At 50.4% G+C, this 22,466-nt stretch overlaps 1 protein-coding gene across 2 annotated transcripts in view; it reads left to right on the forward strand.

The window, feature by feature from the left end:
• The window catches only part of Slc37a1 (solute carrier family 37 member 1), a 74,529-nt gene that overhangs the window by 49,235 nt on the left and 2,828 nt on the right, over window positions 1-22,466 (forward strand). For both annotated transcript variants that reach the window (XM_029533131.1, XM_021221377.2), the window contains exons 9-18: window positions 677-714; window positions 3,348-3,428; window positions 9,141-9,266; window positions 11,118-11,208; window positions 12,683-12,745; window positions 13,301-13,386; window positions 14,238-14,286; window positions 15,473-15,546; window positions 16,196-16,274; window positions 21,076-21,173. In XM_029533131.1, the coding sequence (XP_029388991.1) occupies window positions 677-714; window positions 3,348-3,428; window positions 9,141-9,266; window positions 11,118-11,208; window positions 12,683-12,745; window positions 13,301-13,386; window positions 14,238-14,286; window positions 15,473-15,546; window positions 16,196-16,274; window positions 21,076-21,173 (785 nt within the window). The remainder of the gene's footprint in view (window positions 1-676; window positions 715-3,347; window positions 3,429-9,140; window positions 9,267-11,117; window positions 11,209-12,682; window positions 12,746-13,300; window positions 13,387-14,237; window positions 14,287-15,472; window positions 15,547-16,195; window positions 16,275-21,075; window positions 21,174-22,466) is intronic.

The raw sequence follows: 22,466 nt of genomic DNA on the forward strand, positions 1-22,466 counted from the left end.
TCTGAGAGTGCTTACAAAGTTACAGATTCTGTTCTGAGAGTGCTTACAAAGTTACAGATTCTGTTCTGAGAGTGCTTACAAAGTTACAGATTCTGATCTGAGAGTGCTTACAAAGTTACAGATTCTGATCTGAGAGTGCTTACAAAGTTACAGATTCTGATCTGAGAGTGCTTGGATGCCTTTCTGTGTTTCTGTGTCCGTCTAACCGATCCAAGGGTCCACCCAGTCCTTGGCTCATGCTGACTTATCCCACTGTTCAGCTCCTATTCATACCCTGGGGCGCCCATCTGCACTCAGTGGAAGAATGGGAGGGGTGGTGGGCTGTGCCCTCCCCTCCCTTGCTGGCCCCTTGGCCTGGGCTTTCTTCCTTCCTTAAGCTCTGTTTAGTTTAGTAGAGCACCAGCTAGCATCCTGTTCTTTTCCAGTGGACCTTATTTCATGCATTCAAGGACATACAGCCAATAAAAACTACAGCAATGAAACACATCCGACCACTCTTACAGTTTCCTCTTCTGTTACTGTCTTCGTGGGAAGAGGCCCTAAAACCTAGCAGGAACACTGGGTGAAGAACAGGTCCATTGCCAGCAGCACCCTAAGGGCTGCCGAGGGCACCAGTTCCGGTTCATTTGCTGTGGGTGGCGATATTTAGTTACCCATTTCCTGTTTGCTCTTTCAGACCCGAAGGACATCAAGTGCTCATCCACCCTCCCCACGGTAAGAGCTCCTGTGTTTCCTGTTCCCTCCCAGGACAGCCTGCTCCTCTTTACAGCCCACACTGCCAGCAAGGAAAGGCTGGCCACAGCCTCACGCATGACAAGAGTCAATCTCAGCCATTGCCACCCACTGAGCCCTTCCTGCTTCTAAGTCCTCAGCTCTCCCTACATAGGCTACCTGAAACATGTCACCACAGCCTGGCCTGACACCCCTCAGTGGCTCCCATAAAATCCCCCTCTACCTGTTTTCCCCCTGCCCTGTCAAGCAAGTGTTGGGCATATCAAGGAGACCCTTACTCTAGGGACAGTGCCCGAATTGTACAGCAGGGGGCACCAGAGCTCCTTCCTGTTGAGGCATTGTGGGTGTATATGTGTGTGTGGGAGAACATTCTGACACTTTATTAACCAAAAACAAAAATAAGCAAAGAAGACTACTATAGTCTAGAAAAGTAGCCATGGTGGTATTTGAAAGTGTTCTCAAAGCCATGACTTCGGAGTCCAAGTTCACAGAGCTGGTGGTGATTCCATTGTGATCTGAGGCCTCCATGAGTCACAATAGAACCGGGATACTCACTTGCAGACAAGAACACCTCTGTGGCCACATCTTGCAGAAGCTATTCTTTTTTTTTTTTTTTTTTTTTTAAAAAATTTTTTTTTTTTTTTTTTTTAAAAGATTTATTTATTTATTATATGTAAGTACACTGTAGCTGTCTTCAGACACACCAGAAGAGGGCATCAGGTCTTGTTACAGATGGTTGTGAGCCACCATGTGGTTGCTGGGATTTGAACTCCAGACCTTTGGAAGAGCAGTCGGGTGCTCTTACCCACTGAGCCATCTCACCAGCCCCGCAGAAGCTATTCTTGATGTGACTTCTTCCTCATTGCTAGCTGCAGACATACAGGGGACCAGGCCAGCACAAGCTCCTGCCTCTCCTGCTGGCACGTATGTGAGGTAGGGCCGAGTCTGCCCGATGCTATAAGTGATCTTGGCCAAAAGGCCAAAGCACATCTTTATTTTCTCCTTGTCAAATCTCTGAGTGAGTCAGCAGGGTCTCACCGAGCTCAGCTGCCCTGAGGGCTCGATGGCACGCTGAGCAGGTGACCATAAACAGAACAGTTGCTATCTCCACCCTCATAATGTTTCACAGTGGGGTTCAGCTTCAACACAGGAAGTCATGGGGGTCCCGGGCCCTGGCGTAGCAGAGCTGAAGAGGAAAACTGTGCCCATTAGGCCTCATCAGAATTCAAGGCTTTAGTGTCTCAGACGGGACCATCTGAGCTGAGGCAGGCCCACTGAATGGGGGCAGAGGACGAGATTTATTGACAAATTGTGTCTGAGCAGAGACCTGCATCTAGAATACTAACTCATTACTTAGACAGCCAAGGACAAGCAGGGTCAGAGGACCACAGGAGATATTTGTTCTAAGAAGAGGCACAGGTGGGCAAGAAGTACGTGTGTCTCACCACTCGGTGTGAGCAGGCATCGGGGGACTTGGTCAAATCCTACAGGGTGACTGCCATGAGGGTTAGTGTGAATGTGGAGGGATCAGAACTCCCACCTCCTTGGGGCGTATGGAAAGGGATGCAGCCTCGTGGAATTTACAGTTACAGCTGACCCCACGGCCCCACTCACGATCACGAGAGACTTGGGCACACAGGTTAGCCACGGGGTTATAGCATCCCAAACACGGAGCAAAAAAGACAGCTGCCAGTTGATAAACAGATGCATTCAGTGTGATGCATTCAGTGCTGAAATGTTATTAGGCAGCAGAAGAAATTAAGCTCTGTTGAAGCCATTTTGCTGAACTAAAGAGGCGATTCAGAGCAGGCCACAACATAAATACGGCTTCATTTGTATGAATGCGTGACTGCTGAGCTATAGCCCAGCCCCTGTGCAAAGCATCCAGAAGTGGAAAAAAAAAATCCTGAGAACAAGCAGATCAGTGGGGGGAGAGGGGGCTGGGGGGACAGCACACAGTGACAGTGCTGTCCCTAAAGGTGAGGAGCATTCTGGGATTTGGGTCAATGCTGGACACAAGGCTCTGACCATTCAACAGCCAGCTTTACATGAAGTGGCTCAATGTGAGTGTTTGGGATTTTCCCAGAAAGTCATGAAACAGCAGCGTATTTCTAGTCATTCACCATATTTTTTTTCCTGAGAATTTTTTTGTCATGAAAGAAGTGTTCATTAAAAAAAATGTATTGGTGAGCTGGAGAGATGGCTTAGTAGTTAAAAGCACTGAGTTCAATGCCCAGCAACCACATGGTGGCTCACAACCATCTGTAATGGGATCTGATGCCCTCTTCTGGTGTGTCTGAAGACAGTGATGGTGTACTCACATATACAGAAAACAATAAGTATTGGCTTTTAGTATGTAAGCATTTTCCTCTGTGGATGTATACTGTCTCTGTGTGTGTGCATGTGTGTGTGTGTGTCTGTGAGCGTTCATGGAGACAAAGAGTACATCAGATCCCCTGGAACTGGAGTTAAGATAGTGGTGAGCCACTAGGTGGGTGCCAGGAATAGAACCTAGGACCTCTGGTAGAGCAGCCAGTGCCCTTAACTACTGAGCCACCTCTGTAGCCCCAGTGTAAGCATTCTTATGGAACTCTAAACAGAGGCTTTTCTTCCAGCATCCTAGAGCCTCCGAGAACGGCATCAACAGATTTAGACTGCAGAAGCAAGCCACATACAGTGAAAAGAAGGGACCTCTGGTGAGTAGAACACAGCTTCCACCTGCTGGGATGTCTTCAGAGACTCAGAACCAGTCTCTAACCCCCGGGAGCCAACTGGGTGTCCCAGGGCCTCGGGCGTGGCTCGACGTCCAGGATCTTTAAGCCACTAAATCTCCTTGTATTCCTAAGGGGTATTCGAGTCAGCCTCGTTGACTTTCTCTGGACCGTCAGCTAAACTCACATGTTTCAAATCAACTCTGAAAATTATCCAATAACTAATTAACAATTAATTAATTATAATCCATCCAATAACTGTTCGCTAGCAGGAAGCACTGCTCAGGGTTGTTAGGGGCTGAGGAGGCAAATGCACCCCAGGTGCCGTTCCAGCTGCCCTCAGCAGGTGTCACTGTGGCACAGCTGTGTGAGAGATGGGTGTTGCAGGTGCGGGTACACAGTGCAAGAGGAGCGCACAGTGGGCTTGGGGTACAAAGTGATATCAAAAGTCCATACCACAGGCCCAAGAAAAGATGGCAAATGTCACAAAAGGTCTTCTCTCAGCTTTCTCCCACTTTCTAGATGAAGAAACGGAGGCACAAATGTGTTAGGTTCCTGATTTCTGTACCCCCAGAATGAGCCCAGAAACCGTCCCCGTGCCTGGCCCTGCGCCCTGCTCTTCCCTTATGAAACAAACTCTTCTGGCTTCAGTTTCTCAGACAATTCACTGAGTTTCTGAGCAGAACCCTCTGGAGTATTGTAGACTTGGTCTTAGTCATTGAAGTTGCAGCCGTTTCCCTTCATCTTAAGTCGGGTTGCCTGAAGGACCTGTGTGCTAAGCTCTTATTTCTTTATTGCCCAGAGAAACTTAACTTGTGGTGTCTGGAGTGTGGGAAGAAAGACACATGATAAGCCGTACAATCCTGGTCTTTATACTTTGAGGAGGGGGTGGGGCTGTGGCTAGTCACTTGGATGTGCCTGTAGCCACACTGTGGGAAGCCTGTAGCCACACTGTGGGAAGCCTGTCTTTGCTGAGGTCTGTGTTTCCTATCTAGAGAGCAAGGCAAAGGCGGGTGAGCTTACCATTTGGAGGCTCATTTGGGTCTCAGCAGTGTCTGAGCCCTGGACAGTCAGAGATGCCAAGGAAGAAGATGGTTACAGATCTGTCCACCCTGCACCCCAGAGGGTGCATGCACAGCGCCCCAGGAGAGCTATGAATACAGCCCGATGCATGGGTTTTGATGTTGTTGTTTTTTTTTTAATGTGGACCTCATTGATGGCAGCGTAGTGTTTCAGTGTCAAAAGGTTGGTCATGCCTGCAAGAATCTCAGCTCACTCGAGTTATAGTTTTAAAAACCACATCTTGATTAACGTTCACACCTCTGTGACACTTCTCTGTGGTCGCTGTGAAGGATGACACTTTGTTCCTTGTAGTGATTAACCTGAAAAGGCTCGTTCTGGTGTTAGCATATTGCTTGCCTCTTCTTTCCCCTCTGCAAGACTGTTCAATGCCACCAAGAAACCAGGCCCACAGCAACCTAGTAGCCTTATTTAAACTGGCAGTGGGGACTGACCAGTCAGGGACAGGTCTGGTTCACATGGTGTCTTGACCAGGCCTCTGCCTCTGCCCTTGCCATGGGTTAGGTTATGTGTGTGTGTGTGTGTGTGTCCCCTGAGCTTGGACGGAGCCCCAGTTGTCCCCTTTCCCAGAGTGTTCCAGTCTGACCCCAGGTGCTCCTTACCAGACACAAGGCTTAATGCAGAGGTCACACGTGACTGCAGGGACCCCCCCCCCCTTTGGTCTCGTGAGCTTGCAATGGTTGGCTTGAGCTGGTCGTTATTCCCATTCCCATCATCCTCTTTTTCTTCCTTGGCATCTCTGACTGGCAGGGCTCAGACGCTGCTGAGACCCACATCAGCCTCAGAATGGTAAGCTCACTCACCTGTGTCTTGTCCCTAAATAGGAGGCGCTGACCTCAGCAAGGGCAGGCTTCCCACAGTATGACTACAGGCATGTGCGTGTGTGTGTGTGTGTGTGTGTGTGTGTGTGTGTGTGTGTGTGCGCGCGCGCGTTCACAAACTACTCCTTTGCCAACAGCAGGAGCAGCCTTTGCTCTTGGGCAGCGTAAGACAAGGACAGGGCTCTGACTGAAAAATCTCCTTATTCATCCTCTAGTCCTAGGGCTGCAGCACACATGGAACCTGCTTATTACACAGGCTAGAACTAAGTCTCCCAGCACATATGTAGCAGATGTGCAGCTTGGTCTCCATGTGGGTCCTGAACAACTGGAACGAGGGCTGTCCCACAAGCTGCTGCCTGTCTGTGGGCTATGTTCTTCTAGCTGGGCTGCCTTGTCTGGCCCCAGTGGGAGAGGATGCACCTAGCCTCACAGAGACTTGATGTGCCAGGGTGGGTGGATACCCAGAGGGACCCCCACCTGCTCAGAGGAGAAGGGGAGGAGGGAGGGGGAAGGATGGTGGGAGGGGATGACCAAGAGTGGGGCAGTGAGGGGGATATAAAGTGAATAAGTAAAACAATAGAGTCTGAGGCAGAAGCCCCTGATTCCTTGTTTACTCCAAAAGGAAACAGCCTCTCCTTTTGCTTGCTTTGGAAGACCTACCACTGCCTAGCTTCCCCCTCCTATTCCAACCTACCAAGCCAGAGCAGTCTAAGTCGCTGTTTTAAGCAATCCCAGCAGGTGGCGCCCTGGGGCACTTCACACTCCCAGGCACTCTTGGCGGCAGAGTTCCCTGTTTTCTCTGGTTGACCTGTCCTTATAGCTATCCAGGTCCCAGACTGCTCCTCCCTTGACAAGGTAGACTCTCTGCACTTACATTGTCTTGTGGCTTGCTGCATCTCAGTCCCTGGTCAGGGCCCCTTTCTATTTAAAAGGGCACGTAAAGTCACGCAGGTCTCAGCTTGGTCACCAGGGGTTACCCTGCAGCCTAGAGCTGTTCAGAGGTTCTTAAAGCTCTGTCAGTCTGGGAATGAGGTCCTGGGCTCTCAGAGGAGCCAGTGTTAGGTATGATGGAAAAATGGTGCCATGCCTCCCAAGCTAGACACCTAACTTGATCCATGAAAGCATTGCCAGGTCACAGTGTGAGCGGCAGCCCTTTGTATCCCTGTGACCGTGAGGAGCAGAACATGCCCCTCCTTCACACCTGAGCTTTCCCTCTGCCTTCTTAAGTATGGTGTTCAGTGTGAGAATGTCCTGGCCACTGAACCCAGCCTGGGTGACGTGGGCATTTTGAGCTCACACACGATGCTGAGTCTCTGCATGTCAAACCTGTCCCCTAGGTTTAATCTTTTTTCTTTAATATGTATGTGAGTGCCTTTTATTTAATGCGTGTGAACTGTGTGTGCAGTTCCCACACAGACCAAGAGGGGGCGCTGGATTCCTAGCACTGAAGTCGCAGGCATGCTGTGAGTGCTGGAAATTGAACTTGGGTCCTTTGCTAAAGCAGCAAGTGCTCTTAACCTAAGCCACCTCTCCAGCCCCATTATCTTTTCTTTCTTTCTTTTTTTTTATTCTTCTCTGGTTTATATTCACCCCGCATGGATTACAGTAAAACAAAATACATCAATGGCTGTTAGATCCTATGGCACGGCACGCCTGAAGCCCTTAGGAGCACTCCTGTTTAAGCCCCCAGGATTCATGGTTCATTCAGGGAAAGCCTCTTTGTATCACCCTTGCTATGACTTAAAACTCCACGAAGAGCTGGGATTTCTCCACTGTGCTCCAGTAAGCACAAATTCTGTCCCTTGGGGATGTCCCCAGTATCGGAAGGCACAAATCTCAGAACTGGCTTATAAATTTTAAAATAACATCGTTTCTGACAGTCTTTGTACACTGTGACCTCCTTGCAAGGTCCAGAGTCCTATGAAGGCTTCCTCACTATCAAGTCCATGAAATTACACCGTTCTGCCGCATGGTGACCACATTGCTGGGTTAGACTTTGGTCTGGGTTAGACACTTTGCTCTTTCCAGAAAAGCATGGAGATGTGGATGAATATGTAAACAGTCCCTTTAGGCATGTTCAACTATTTTGTCATCTGCAAGGTTCATGCCAGAGAACTGTGTAATTGGGTTCAAACAAACAAAACACACACACACACACACACACACACACACACAAACCACCTGCTTTAAGTATATTTACACTTTGTGTTGGATGTGTTCCTGAATTATCTTTGGCCACATGGCAGCCCAGGGCAGCAGGCCAGACACAGCTGATTAGACAATAAAGAAATCCAATCTGGGGGCTGGTGAGATGGCTCAGTAGGTAAGAGCACCCAACTGCTCTTCCAAAGGTCCAGAGTTCAAATCCCAGCAACCACATGGTGGCTCACAACCATCCGTAACGAGATCTGACGCCCTCTTCTGGAGTGTCTGAAGACAGCTACAGTGTACTTAAATATAATAAATAAATTAAAAAAAAAAAAAAAAGAAATCCAATCTGATTATATCTAAGAGGATGTCTAGCATAGACATCTTCTCCTGTGGCCAGAATCTTCCAGATGTTTGGGTACAAGATACAATATACACACAGGTGTGCTTTTTTAAAAAATTTTTAAAGATTTATTTAAAATTTTAAAATTGCTCTATCTGCATGTACACCCAGGGGCCAGAAGAGGGCATCAGATCCTTTTATTTTTTTAAATCTATTTTAAATAGTTCTCTGTCTGCTTATACCCACTCGTGCCAGAAGAGGGCATCAGATCCTATCATAGATGGTTGTGAGCCACCATGTGGTTGCTGGGAATTGAACTCAGGACCTCTGGAGCAGCCAGTGCTCTTAACCACTGAGCCATCTCTCCAGCTCCACACAGAGTTGTGCTTTAACCCACTGATCTTTCTCCACAGTGACATGGGGTCCTTTTTTTTTTTTTTTCTTTCTTTTACTATTTCTGAACCAAAGAATTTTCTGAGCACATGGCTAAGGACTGAGGAGGCAAATGGACTGTCACCGGTCCGTCTTAGGGTTTTTATTGCTGCAATGAAACATGACCAGGATCCAAGTGGGGAGGAAAAGATTTACTCAGCTCACACTTCCGCATTGCTGTTCATCACCAAAGGAAATCAGGACAGGAACTCACACAGGGCAGGAACTCGGAGGCAGGAGCTGATGCAGAGGCCATGGAGGGATGTTACTTACTGGCTTGCTTCCCCTGGCTTGCTCAACCTGCTCTCTTATAGAACCCAAGACTAACAACCCAGGGATGGCACCACCCACCATGGGCCCTCCCATCCTTGATCACTAATTGAGAAAATACCTTACAGCTAGATCTCATGAAGGCATTTCCTAAAGGGAGGCTCCTTTCTCTGTGATAACTCCAACTTGTGTCAAGTTGACACACAAACCAACCAGGACATGGTCCCAAGGCTTTTAGTAGGAAACCCACTCCTTTTTTTTTTTTTTTTTTTTTTTTTTAGATTTATTTATTTATTGTGTGTATAGTGTTCTGCCTGCATGTATGTTGTATGTCTGCAGGCCAGAAGAGGGCACTAGATCTTACAGATGGTTGTGAGCCACCATGTGGTTGCTGGGAATTGAACCCAGGACCTGTGGAAGAGCAACCAGTGCTCTTAACCTCTGAGCCATCTCTCCAGTACCAGGAAACCCACTGTCTTTCTTACTTGCTTAAAATTCCAGCTTTGCTCAGCCAGATGCCTCCCCCCGTGACACCTGTCCCTTTTGCTCGTGTCCCCAGCCAGATGCCCCCGTGACACCTGTCCCTTTTGCTCGTGTCCCCAGGACCCAGAGCTTCAGTGCTTACTACTCTCCGACGGGAAGAGCCCCCTCCACCCAAGCCATATTGTTGTCCTCCCTGGTGATGGCAACATGGCCGCCATCAGCTTCACAGGAGCCCTGAGGATCCCGGTGAGTCTGCTTGCCAGGGTGACAGTGCTGTGGTGGGAAGGGGCTGGGCCTTGGTGAGCTTGAAAGAGAAGTGTGTGGCTGTGGCATGTGTGGACAGTGTGGCTGGTCACTCCAGGGAGAATGTGGCTCAGTGTGGGATGCCTTTTTTTTTTTTTTTTTTTTAGAACTGGGTTCTATATGTTACCTCTGGCTGTCCTGGAACTCATTTTTTTTAAGAGGACATCAGATCCTATCATAGATGGTTGTGAGCCACCATGCGGTTGCTGTGAATTGAACTCAGGACCTCAGGAAGAGCAGTCAGTGCTCTTAACCACTGAACCATCTCTCCAACCCAGTGTGATGCCTTCATTTTGTTCTATCTCTGAATACTTTGAAATTATGTTTTTCACTTGAAAAAAAAAAAACAAAAAACAGAAAGCAGGCTACCCTGGGCCTACACCCAAGATACTTTCTGTCCCTCTTGGCTCTCCACCCTCCCAGTCACTTGCCTTCTGGCTCTGAAGACATAGGGTGCTACACAGGAGGCAACCTGTGCTCACTGCTCTGTGGCTCACTGAGCCTGCTCCATTTCACAGCACAGTGAGGCTCTGAGTTCCCAGTATGGCATGTTTCCCTGGAGAGGGGAGAGACACGAGGGAGTTGCGGCTACAGAAGAATAACCAGCAGTATGCTAAGGTCTTAAGCGGCAGGATCTGATTGTGCCCTAGCACTTGGGGCCTCCTGGCTCTCCCAGTGCCCTGAGGTGGTAATCTCACAGTTTACAGTGGTGAGCACTGGGTTCCTGGACCGGCTTCATAGCCAGCCAGCAGGAGATGGCAGTCTTCAATGAGTCATTTCTAAGTTCTTACTGCTGGCTAGCAGCCCTTCTACGGGGCCTTTCTGCTGTAGACCCCAGATCCTTCTGCTAGCATCAGACTAACATGTAGATGCGAGACACAGGGCAATGTGGACCAGACCCGCTTTGGAGGCCTGGCCCAGCCTTCTCCCTGCCCCTGCCTCATGCCCATGCCCCTGCACAGATGGTTGGCATAAGAGTCTACAGCGAGCTTCCATTTACCCACCCCTGGGCTCCTCTCCTGCTGCGATGCCATCTGTTGATCTGAGGGTGAAGTGAGATGATTTTATCCCAGTACAGAGCATGCCAAGCATCTGTGTAGTAGGTACCACATGCTCCATCCTCATGATATGATAACAACTGGAAAACTCCAAGGGGGGACTGTGTGTGTGTGTGTGTGTGTGTATGTATGTGTGTGTGTGATGCATACACATGAGTATGCAGGTGCACACACCCGTGTACAACCATTCAGAGCCCTGAGGAAGATTTCTAACAGCTTCACCTATCGCTCTCCCCACCTTGTTACCTTGATGCAGCATCTCTGTCTGAACTGGAAGCTTGCCAATTTGGCTAGCTAGCTGACGTGGGATCTGCCCCAGCTCCACTCTCCAGGGCTGGACTTACAGACACACATAACTATGACGAGCTTTTTCTGTGGGTGCTGGGGATTTAAACTCAGGTCACATTTGCACAGCAAGTACTCTTACATACTGAGCTTCTCCCCAACCCAGTCTTAATGAGCATCTCTCTGGGAGGGAATCACCGGCTATCATTTGGCCCGGCTTCTCATGGGCTCTTGTTGAGACATTGAGTTTCTGCCCTGCAGGCAGTCAGACTAAGTGAGTCTGCGCTCCGGATCTCCTAGGTCTTGCTTCCAACTCATGTTCTCCCCTAAGCAAGGCTGAACCTTGTAGAAACACGGCGACGTGTCTGCAGGGGAACAGCCCTTTGTCCTGGATCACACCTTGAGACACACTGCTAATCCCACCCTGGTTGACAATGGCTTCCTCTTCCAGGGCGTGGTCGAGTTCTCTCTGTGCTTGCTGTTTGCCAAGCTGGTCAGTTACACATTCCTGTTCTGGCTCCCACTGTACATCACCAGTGTAGGTGAGTGCTTGCCGGAAGGGAGGTTCAGCTCTGTGAGCTACAGGCTCCTCAGAACTCCCTTCCTCCTGCCGGGCCACACAGGGTGACTGGACAGCGTGGCTCAGCAGATGGGAGAGGACGAGGAGGTGGACACAGTGTGTGGCTCTGGGCTCATCCGATACATCCCGACCCCTCTGCAGTTCTCGGGGGGCTGACTGTGTTTAAATCTGGGCCATGTCAGGTTTTGGAACACAGCGGCCAGCAAGCAGGAGCATGGCCACCGGGGGCTGAGATCTGACCTACAAACTGTTTCTGGGGACATGTTCTGATTTGTGGGAGGGCTGACAGTCTCTCGGGTTTCCAGAGTCTAAGAACGTCCAGAGCTGTGGCTCTTGATAGAATTTTCCAGAAAAAAGTACTAAATAACTGCACTTCATTGGCTCAGCAGTTCTCAGGAACCAAGTAGGGCTGTTACACGCATGTTGACACCTTGGCCTCAGGAACCAGTGAGTCAGGGGAAGGAAAGAAAGGCTTTATAGATGCAGCTTTGGGCTTGGGCGTGAGCTCTAGGGACAGCATAGGAAAGAAGGCTTTGAGAATGGGAGACCGATTCTAAGGAGTGTCATAAGGCCATGTCAAGGTTGACCAAAACCCCAAAGCTGAAGCGAATGTCACCTCAGCCGAGCTGGGACAGCAGCAAGAGGGGGGGCTTTCTTGGGTCGTGGCTAACAAGAACAGGCTGCAGAAAGGAAGAGGGTGGGTGAGCAGGCTGCAAGGAGCTACCTCAGGGCACTGCCTAACAATCCCCACCTCATCCTGGCAGACACACATTAACAAGTCCTAATGGGGACTCAGTAAGAAGCTGTGTTCCCTCTGACAAGGGAACAGTCTTGGCCAGAATCTCGAACTGCTGGATGCCCAGTCAGAGTCTTGGTTTGAGTCAACCCCAGTTCCTTGCAGGTGGCGTTCAGGGTGAGGAAGATAGGTCTGGCCGGCCAAGGGCTTCCCAGTTGTCTCCTCAGACTGGCCAGCATCTAGTCAGCTGGAAGGAAAGGGACATGAAGTGGCGATGCCCTGCCACTGAGGCATGAGAAGGCTGTGGTCCCCACTAGGGTCAGACAAGACAGCACATGATGCCACACTCCATCTCACTGGGTGACTGACTGAGGAGCCCTGCCAGGACCTTGAACTAACTGCCCTCAAAAACATCACTCATATGTGTGTGCGTGCACACACACACACACACACACACACAGTAGCTTCCTAGGCTCACTCTCTTTCCTGATGCCCCTGTGGTAGCCCAGCACCGGCATCTGTGGAAGGCCAACAAGTGCCAGGCTTGGATAAGATGTGTCAACCAACATCCCTTTAAAATCTGAGTTTAGGTGATTACTCGTGGTAAAATTCTGCTCCTGGAGCAAGGTTCTGCGTGGGCCCCTGTAGGATAATCACGCAGGACGTGTCTTCATGGGCTCCTATGCTGGTCATTCCGTAGATCACCTGGATGCCAAGAAAGCCGGGGAGCTGTCCACATTGTTTGACGTGGGCGGGATCTTTGGTGAGTTCAAGGTCATTTGCTCTGTGTTGTCAAGAACTTAACAATAATACTGGGTGACTGACATTCCTGTGATTTAGCACTCTGAAGCTGAGGCTGCAGGATGGCAAGTTTGAGGCTAGCCTGGGCTACACAGTGAGACCTTGTCTCAAAAAAAAAAAAACAAAAAACAAAAAACCCTGTCAATTCCTGTTCCGGTTAGTTTTATTGCTAGGAGAGCACCATGTAACGCAGTGACCTTGGCCATTGCTTTGAAAGGATCTCGCCTCTGACCATGAGCCAGCCGCCCTCAGATATGACACACGGGTGTCTGAGACAGGTGGCGGTGGCATTAGTACCTACCCGGTGAAGGGGTTTTGAGGTTGTTCTGAAGCCTGAGCCTAGACAGCCCGTGACTCCTGAGGCCTGTGAAGATGTGTCCTGCTAGGCCAGACTCCAAGTGGCCACTTCAGATGGGCTTGGGGACAGTTGCTATTGTTCTCGCCTCTGGGACTTGGGCTCCTCGGGGGAGCTCGTGCCAGACAGCAGCTCCTGAAGCCTCCCCCATCTCTGCTACAGGTGGGATTCTAGCAGGCGTGATCTCCGACCGTCTGGAGAAACGAGCCTCCACTTGTGGCCTGATGCTGTTGCTGGCAGCACCCACGGTGAGCCCTGCCTCTGCCCGCAGTTATAGACAGTCACTTGCATCTCTGCCAGCCACCTCTGCCCCATGCCGTGCCTGAGATCCACGTCCCTAGAAACCAGTCTGGTGCCTCCGTGCTTGCCTGCCTCGGCCCCGGGCTGCATGCGGCATGCTTTTCCCTTCCTCTGGGTTTCTCTTGGGCTGCTCCTCTCTATGGGCTACCCTTCACACCCATCTCTGTCCCTCTTCCCAGTCATACCTGTCCCTTAGGAGTTTTGAGCCATCCCTCCCTTCTAGGCTCAGTGAGCCCTATCGTGCCAGGCGCAGCCTTCTTCAAGCATTTAGAAGCTCACGGCCTCGGCCAGGTGATTCCCCTGCCTCAGATTCCTCATTTGGTCATGAGTAGTAGCATCACTCCGCAGTGTGGCTGTGCAGAGCCAGTGTGGTACTGGCCTGTCATTGCTGTTTGGGAGATGAGGGGCCATTCTGTTACCATATTGTATTTGTCCACGTGCCTCTCTTCCCAAGGCTGTGACTGTCCTCCGAACATGGCCTAGTTCTGAGCCCTCTTGGGCCCAAGGCTTTATAAAGGAATCTACGAAATTACTAGCAGCACGGCCCTATGGCTAGGAGGATGGTATCTCAAGGTACAATGTTCAGACGGGTAGCTCCAGACCTCAGATGAGGAGTTAGGAACTGTTCAGTGTCCTGCCACCAGCCCTGGGCACTCGGGGTCCCACCCTGAGATTTCCCCAAGGTGCAGAGCCACCCTCCTCGACAGGCAGGCTCCTGAACCGGCAGGCTCCCGTGGGCTCCTGGCTGCCCTGCAGCTGCCCGAGCTGAGCCTTCCTCTTCCTGTTCTTACCCCTGTAGCTCTATGTCTTCTCCTCCGTCAGCAGAATGGGCCTAGAAGCCACCATAGGTGAGTACATGAAGCCTCTCTGCACAGCCAATCTAGAGGCATTAAGCTGGGGCCACTGAGCAGTGTGACCCTGTTGTGATCATATGTTAATCTGCTCTAAACTCCCCCGAGGGTACGCAAGGGCTTCTCCAGTGTTCTGGATTCCTGAAAGAAAGATACACACACCTAACCTACTCCATGAGGGTAACACACACTCCCCTCCGACACTCCTGAGTTAATACTTACTAAATCTACATTTTGTCTTTGCTGCCCCGGACCCTGCTGGGCAGTCCTCCTGGGGCTGCTTTCCCCCTGCACCTACATGTTGGCTGTCTCTCCCTCCTGCACCTTTCTGCCAAAGTCTGTCTCCTCCTCGTACTGGCGGACTTCCTCCTTCCTTGGTCCCTTCCCAGGAATCCTAAAAGTCCCACCTCTGTCTCCTTGCCCGGCCATTGGCCGCTGGTAACTTTATTGACCAGTCAAAAACCAACTGGGGTCAGGCTTCCCACGCATGGGACACTGCAAACAGGTTTTTGGGTATAGTTAGCATGAGAGCACAAGCCGCTACATGGCCCCATGGCCCTCTTTGCGGGAGGCCAGGCTCCTGTTTCCAGGCAGGTGTGGCAGGGGTCACCTGGCTAGCTGTGCTGTGTTCTGGGGGAGTTGCTGATCAGCTTGGGCGTGGGACATTAGCCACAGCCCTGGAAGCCCTTGGGTAAGGTAGAGAGCCAGCCAGCCAAGGAGACTGAGGGAGCAGAGTGGGGGAGGGTCTTGTCACAAGTGACCTAGAGAACTCTGCCAGTGAGCATGGGGTTTGCCATAGACCCAGAGTCTCTTCAGGAAAATGAGCTGGGCCAGCTAAGGGGAGGGGACATGTGGTTCAGTGTCCCTGCCCCCTGAGGTGAAGAGAGGACATTCCATGTATGACCCAGTGCTGGCCTGGCCTTGATTCACCCAGGCTCTCCTCCCCTCCCAGCAATCAGCTGTTGTCCATGAGGCCAGGGACCTTGAGTTCTAGGTCCTCCAAACAGGCCTCTGAGGTTTGGGGCAGTGTGACAATGCAACCCCAGGCACAGTACAAGAGCCATTTGTCCTGTGTCCTGGAGATGGTCCCCGTGGGATGGGCCCCTTCCCTGTAGATGCCTGCCCTCACCAGTGGACTGCTGGCCGGGCAGGCTCTGTCCTGAGCTCCGTCTCTTTTCCACAGCCATGTTGCTCCTCAGTGGAGCCCTGGTGAGCGGGCCCTATGCACTGATCACCACCGCTGTCTCTGCAGACCTGGTAAGTAACATCCTGCCTCACCTGCTCGGGACGAGCACTCCCTCCGCGGGTGAAACGCCACTCACAGTTTGTTCATAGAGAGCCTGTGTCTTGAGGGTTTTGTAGCCCCTGTCCCTGGCCACCCTCTCTGAGCTGTCTTCCCATCACTCCTATCCCTGAGTGGTCAACAGAGATTGCCAAGCTGAGAGGCACAGGGCTGGAGCTTTGACCTTTCCACCCCACACCATCTCTGCAAGACAGCAGGTTGGCCCTGCCTGGGCCTAGATGTTAGCTGTATTTCTGAATCTGCCCATAGGAAGCTTATCCTTGGATAGACATGAGAGTTCAGACTCAGCTCTGTGCCAAGAAATAGTCTTGAAGGATCCACACCCGACTAAACAAAATGGCCTATGCGAAAGGAGCAGAAAGAAGCAGGGGAGGAATCCTAACTGTATTTTTTCAGACTAAGTAAGAGAGTCACAAATAACTGAATGTGCTCGGGCCGGTATTTTGAAGGATTTCTGTCACTTAGAAGCCCTTGGAGCATCACTCAGAGTGCTACAGGGTACACACTTCCTAAGGAGAGGGTTCTGTGTATTGGGTGGGTCCAGAGTGAATTTTTTCTCACTTTTTAGCTGCCCGTGTTTCACATCCTTCTCTGCTCCCACAGGGGACTCACAAGAGTCTGAAAGGGAACTCCCACGCCCTGTCCACCGTGACAGCCATCATCGACGGCACTGGGTCTGTAGGTATGCAGAAAACACTCATTCATCTCTCTAAGAGCTCTGTGGGGTGAAGGAAGAAAGCTGCTGTTCCTAAATAACCAGTGTCTAAGGCTCTGATGCCAGTGTCAGGACCGGCTGCTCCTCGAAGCTCAGGGGTGCTGGCTCTGGAGGCTGTGGCATGTGACTTCAGAGAAGACAATTGTGGGTGGCTGCTTCTGTGTCCTCAGCAGGGGAGAGCGCTCCTCCAGACTCTAGTTTGACTCAGGGGTTGGCAAACTTTAGGCTCCAACTTTTCATTGCTGTCCCTCAAGGAAAAGATGGGATCATATTTCAGTTTAAGTTATTGAAAAAGATGAATGAATTCTGATGTAGCCAAGATCTTCCACCTTGCTGATATTTGTTAGCACCTTCTAGAGTGACAGAAGGTGGTGATGCAAGCGGCTAATCCCTGTGTTAGTCAGTTCTGTGTTACTGTAACAAAACACTACAGATGGTCAACTTCAATAGAGGAAAAGGTTTGTTGTGGTCCCTCTTGGATTCTGGAGTGTTTCCAGGACATGGAGGTGTTGGGGGAGGGTTTCTGTACCTGGTGATGGGTCTCAGAAGCAGCAGGGCCCTTCCTGAGAGGAGTGGTCTACCCCTCTCCCAGTTTACCCACCCGGCCATCCATCCATCCATCCATCCATCCACCCACCTATCTATCTATCTATCTATCTATCTATCTATCTATCTATCTATCTATCTATCTATGTCTCTCTGTGTTTGTTTCTGTCTCTGTCTCTGTCTCTATCTTTTTTGTGTGTGTCCGTCTATTTCTGTCTTTTTGTGTCCGTCTCTGTCTCTCTCTCTCTGTCTGTCTCTCTGTCTCTGTCTCTGTCTCTGTCTCTGTCTCTGTCTCTCTCTCTCTCTCTCTGTCACTTTCTGCTCTGTCCCACAGAAGTCTCTGTGAGTCACTCTGCTGCTCCCAGGATGCATGCTTGAAGCTAACATGGAGTTCTGCCTGCAGCCTGGGCACTATAGTAAGACAGAGGATCAGAGGAGAAAGAAAAATCAGGAAGGAGGTAGAAAAACGCTTCTTCTCTCTTGACATTCATCTCAAATATGAGGCTGAAGGGAGAGAGGCTGTCTCGGTGAAGAGGTGGACCTTGCCACAGCACACTGGGCTGTGAAGGAGAAAAGAATCATGCTCAAAACAGAAGGGCAGCAGGCCAGTGGCCCTCCCTGCCCTCAGCATCCGGTGCCAGCCCTCTTCAAAGCTCGGGACCACCTGGGTTTCTACAGCAGTGACATTTTGGACCTGGTAGGATGGCCTCCTAGACCCCAGCCCCCAGGCTTCCCTGACTGCTCAAGTGCACAGGGACTCAGCAGCTGGTCACCATGGAAACGGCATGAACACTGGTCCTCTACCAAGTCCCAGCTTTATGCCTCTCATGCTTGCTTCCCACAAGATGAAGCAGAAGAAGGCCCGAGGGACACCACACCACTTTAGCAAAGCATCACACTGAGAAGTGCTTGCCCCTCGGGCTTGTCAAGTGTTCATGTCCATTAGTCAGTGCAGGCTTGGGCAAAGGCACACTCGACTGATCCCAAACCCAGCCAGGACCTTCTCCCAACTTGGGAGTGCTTTATGGCTCATGTGTTTGGTGTGTTTGCAGTGTCCAGAGTGACAGCCCAGAGCGACCCAAGGCTGCCCTTCCTACATGTGTGTGCAGAACAGTTAAATGTAGCCATGCATGTTTTCAGGGTTTCATCGTATCAAAGTGATACATATTGTAGCCACTGGGACTAGCTAGTTGTTCTATGAGCTTTTATGATGCAATGGGACAGGTCCTGGCTCTGCCTGTTCCTGTCTTCTTCTTAGAGATGGTCGGTCCCTCTCCCAGCTGTTACTTCTAGCCTCCTCACATAGGTGAATTTCCTGGACTCGCCAGTCTAGGCACCATCTCATATCCTCTAACCAAGAAAACTAGACATGTCTCTTGTCACACTGCCTGCCCTGCAACACCCCACCCCCACCCCACTCCCCATCCCCTGCTCCCAGTCCCACTGACCCTGCTGATGCTGCCTCTTTCCAGCCAGGAAGTCAGCCTTGCAGGTCCTCAGACATGTCATCCCTCCTCCTTTTGCTTTTTGTTTGCTTCTGTCCTGGTTGTCCCTGCTCTGAGGCCACACAGCTGCCCACTGAGCCACATAGACCTTGCTTCCTCCCCATCCCTCACACCGGCTTCTCCTCCCTCTGACATCAGAGCCCTGTTTGCCAGGTTCCTGCTTACAGCTCTTCTGTAGTGGCACTGTCATCTAGTAGCTTCCTAAGTTCCCTGGGGCTTACCCGGCTGTGGTACTGGGGTTTCACCTCCACCTAACATCAGCACCTCTTCCAGAGCTCTATCGTCTCAGTTTCCATTGCAGGCAGTCGGCATCAGTTGTCACTCTCAGCTGTTCTTCACACAGACCCAGGCTCTTCTCCATCCACCTGGAAGCAGGGCCTGCATCTTGGGGGTTGGGCACTGTAGTTTTATTTGACATATTTGCCTACCATTTTCTTTCTCGTTTTCTGGAAAATGCTAGTCAGACGTCATGTTTCCAGACTGCTTGTTCTTCCTGCCTCCCTTGTTCTTCTATCAGTGGCGTCCTTGACTTTATCTTTCAGCCTCTCTGTTCTTATTTTAGCTGTCCTTTTAGGGCCTCAAACACCGTGTTAGGTGAAAATTAATTGCTGGGGTTTTCATCTGCCTTGTTAACTGCCCCTGGGTTTCCCTCCTCCTGGTTCCTGTAAGGTCAGAGCTGGGTCTTTATCTCAGCCATGGGTCCTCTAAGCTGCCAAGTTGTATCTTTGTACTGCCACATTGTATCTTTGTATTTAAGAGTAAGTCACTAAATGAGTGTGAGCAGTTCTTTAGCTTGGAGAGCACCCCCTGGTGGTCTACACAGCTGAGCCTGGAATCAGCCTGCCCACAGGGAGCTCAGTGTTGAAGTTCTTGCCTTTGCTGGGGCGTGAATGTCTGCTTTGGGGCTGGTGTTGTCCCCTGGATCCCTGTTCCCTCTTGGGTGCCTTCCCCATACCCATCATAAGGTCTGCTATCCCCAGAGGTTTAGCAATTGCTCTTCTGTGGGGTGTCACTGAGTCACTGAGTCACTGATGAGGAGGGACCCGGACTCTGAGTTGGTGGAGGGAACAACCGATGGCCTTTTGCCGTTGCTGCCCCTTCCACTGTGCCACATGCTCAGCCAGCCTAGCTATGAGGAGATGTCCCCAGGTTGTGCCCTATGATTGTCTAAAAAAAAAAAAAATCATGTTTTTTCTTTCCTCTGCTCTCAACTTTGTGGATTTACAGTTTTAAAACTTGGGCATGGTCCACACCGTGGTCTCCAGGATGTGCAGGGTAAACTCACATGAGTAGTGCCGTTTGCCTGCAACTGTGCTGAGACATGGAGAAAGTTTATTAAGTAGCTTCCCAGGTCACAGGGTAATGTGTGCCCTGTATACACACTTGGAGCAGTCAGTGTGGGTAAAGAGCAGAGAGCCCAGCTCTTGGGTACTGTAAGGCAATCAGTTACCTGCGGGCAGTTTTCCAAACGCCTTAGCATGCTGGACAGGCCATCTTCTTGTCAGAGTCACCCACCTGCTGTGAGGGAAGTACTCAGGGTGCTGGAGCAAGGCTTCCCCTGCAGATGTCCCTTGCTTGTGTAGCCTTCAAAGTTTATTTGACATAATTTAAGACTTGTAAACAAATACTCACAAACATAATGCAAAGAGTTCCCAGGCATCTTGAGTTTGCTACATTCGCACATGCATACACGTGCATACCTGTGCTCATGTACAGACGTGTATACTTATGTACACATGTACATGCTCATACACCCTTGTAGACACACCTGCATACACAGCACTTGTGCAGCTGCATACAGATGTATGCTTGTACATACACATGCATGTATGTGCACATACAATGCATACACATACACACCTGTGCCCACGTACACACATACATGCACATGCACACTTGTGCACACTTGCATACACAGCACTTGTACAGTTTCATACACATGAATGCTTATACACACATGCATGCACATGCACACTTGTATACACATGCATGCATACACATGCGTACCTGTTCCCATGTAGACACACATAGATGCATATACACATTTGTGCACACATGTACATACATAGCACTTGTACAGCTGCATACCTACACATGCTGATACACACGAATACACATGCACAATTAGCGTATGTGCATGTACATATGCATAATTATGTGTGCACATGCACAGTTATGAACACATGCTTTGCATGTGTACAGGCCTATTTTTCTGAACCACTAATATAAGATGCAGCTACACACTGTCCTTTGGTCAGCACCCCTCTCAAAAGGCGGGGAGGCCCTGACTTGCAGTGGTCAGAGTCAGGCGTTTGACATCAGCAGGGTCTAAGTGTCTTACACAGATTTATTCAGTAACACTTTCTTTGAGCACGGGGGTATCTACAATTGTATATGGGCTCGGATTTCTTTTATTTATTGTTTGATTTTGTTTTTTTTGTTTTGTTTTGTTTTGAGACAGAGTCTCTATATAGTCCTGGCACTCACTATATAATCAGGCTAGCCTTGAACTCACAGAAATCCTCTTGCCTCTGACTCCCATGTGCTGGGATTAAAGGCATGTACCACCCCGTCTCAAAGATCAGGACATCTCAAAGATCAGCACCTACTTTTAGAATGGGTTCCAGAAGGCGTTTATGCCAGCCACTCCTTGCTCCGCTCTGAGTTCACCTCCCATTGTTAGCCTTCTGTAACCAGCATCTTTACACCCATTTCAGGAGCTGCCTTGGGGCCCCTTCTGGCAGGGCTCATCTCCCCCTCTGGATGGAGCAACGTGTTCTACATGCTGATGTTTGCAGACGCCTGTGCCTTACTGGTGGGTCCCTTTGCTTGTAACCCATGCGCTTTCAGTTAGCATCCCTGTCGCTATGGGTCAGACCTTACCACAACACTTCGCACCCTTCCTAACGCTGCAACCCTTTAATACAGTTCCTCATGTGGTGGGGACCCCCCCAACCATAACATTCTCTCCATTGCTACTTTATAACTGTAATTTTGCTACTGTCGTAAATATCTGTGTTTTTCTTGATGGGTCAAGACCTATGTTGCCCTAGCTGACTGTCTTCCTGTGGACTCCTACAGCCCCTAGCAAAGTTGCGTGTCCTGCCACCTTCTCTAAGTCCACGTAGCTGAGGCTTTCTCTCTCTCCACCCGTGGGGAATAAGTGGAAGCAGGTGACGCTGTTGCTTTGTAGGATGTTGAGAGCCAAAGCTGGCATGGGACAGATCACGGAGCCTCTCTCTTACGGCAGCATTCATGTTTAAAGTTTCTTATTTATTGTTTTGAGTGTGTGTGTGTGTGTGTGTGTGTGTGTGTGTGTGTGTGTGCCTGAGTGTACACATCTGCACCACATGTGTTCAAAGGCCAGAAGAGGGCATCAGACCGCCCCTGAAGCTCAGGTTACAGATGGTTGTGAGCTTCCTGACGTTGGTACGTGAAATCAAACCCAGGTCCTCTGGAAGAGCAGTGAGGTCTCTTGATCCCTGAACCATCCGCGAGTCCCAGCAGCCACATTATAAAAAGGCGTGCTGGTAGTGATGGCGGGCCTGTTGGGGAACTAAAGCAGTCGGTGAGCAGAGAGAGCCCCCACCTAGTCTGCCTGCTGGGTCAGTCAGTCCCTGTAGCACATGCCCAACATAGTCAGCTCTGAAAGGTTCTGTTCGGCCCACAGCTTTGGATACTTCAACCCAGGATTGCCAAGCCTACGACAAGGCCAGCCTCTGCAAAGAAACTAACAACTCACCGAATAACCAGGGATCAAAATAGAGACAGAGGGTTGGGCTCCCACAATCCCTTTGTCCAGTGACCTACAGATCTCCCACTGGCCCATAATCCCAGCGCTCAGAATGTGTATGACTGATTGCCACACATTTGAGGCTAGCCCAAGCTGTTTAATAAGATCCAGCCCCAGCTTGGCAGAGTGTTTGCCTAAGGGGCTCAGAGCCCCCAGTTCAATCCCCGGCCGTATATTAACCTGGGGATGGTGATTTGTGCCTGTAATCCCAGCACTCGGGAGGTAGAGGCAGAGGAGTCAGAAGGGCAAGGTTGCCGCGTCAGGGCTCAGTCGAGCGTGCTGTCCTAGCGTGCAGACCCTGGGATCATTCCCAAC

This window comes from Mus pahari, chromosome 21 (assembly GCF_900095145.1).
Source record: "Mus pahari chromosome 21, PAHARI_EIJ_v1.1, whole genome shotgun sequence".
NCBI lineage: Eukaryota > Metazoa > Chordata > Mammalia > Rodentia > Muridae > Mus > Mus pahari.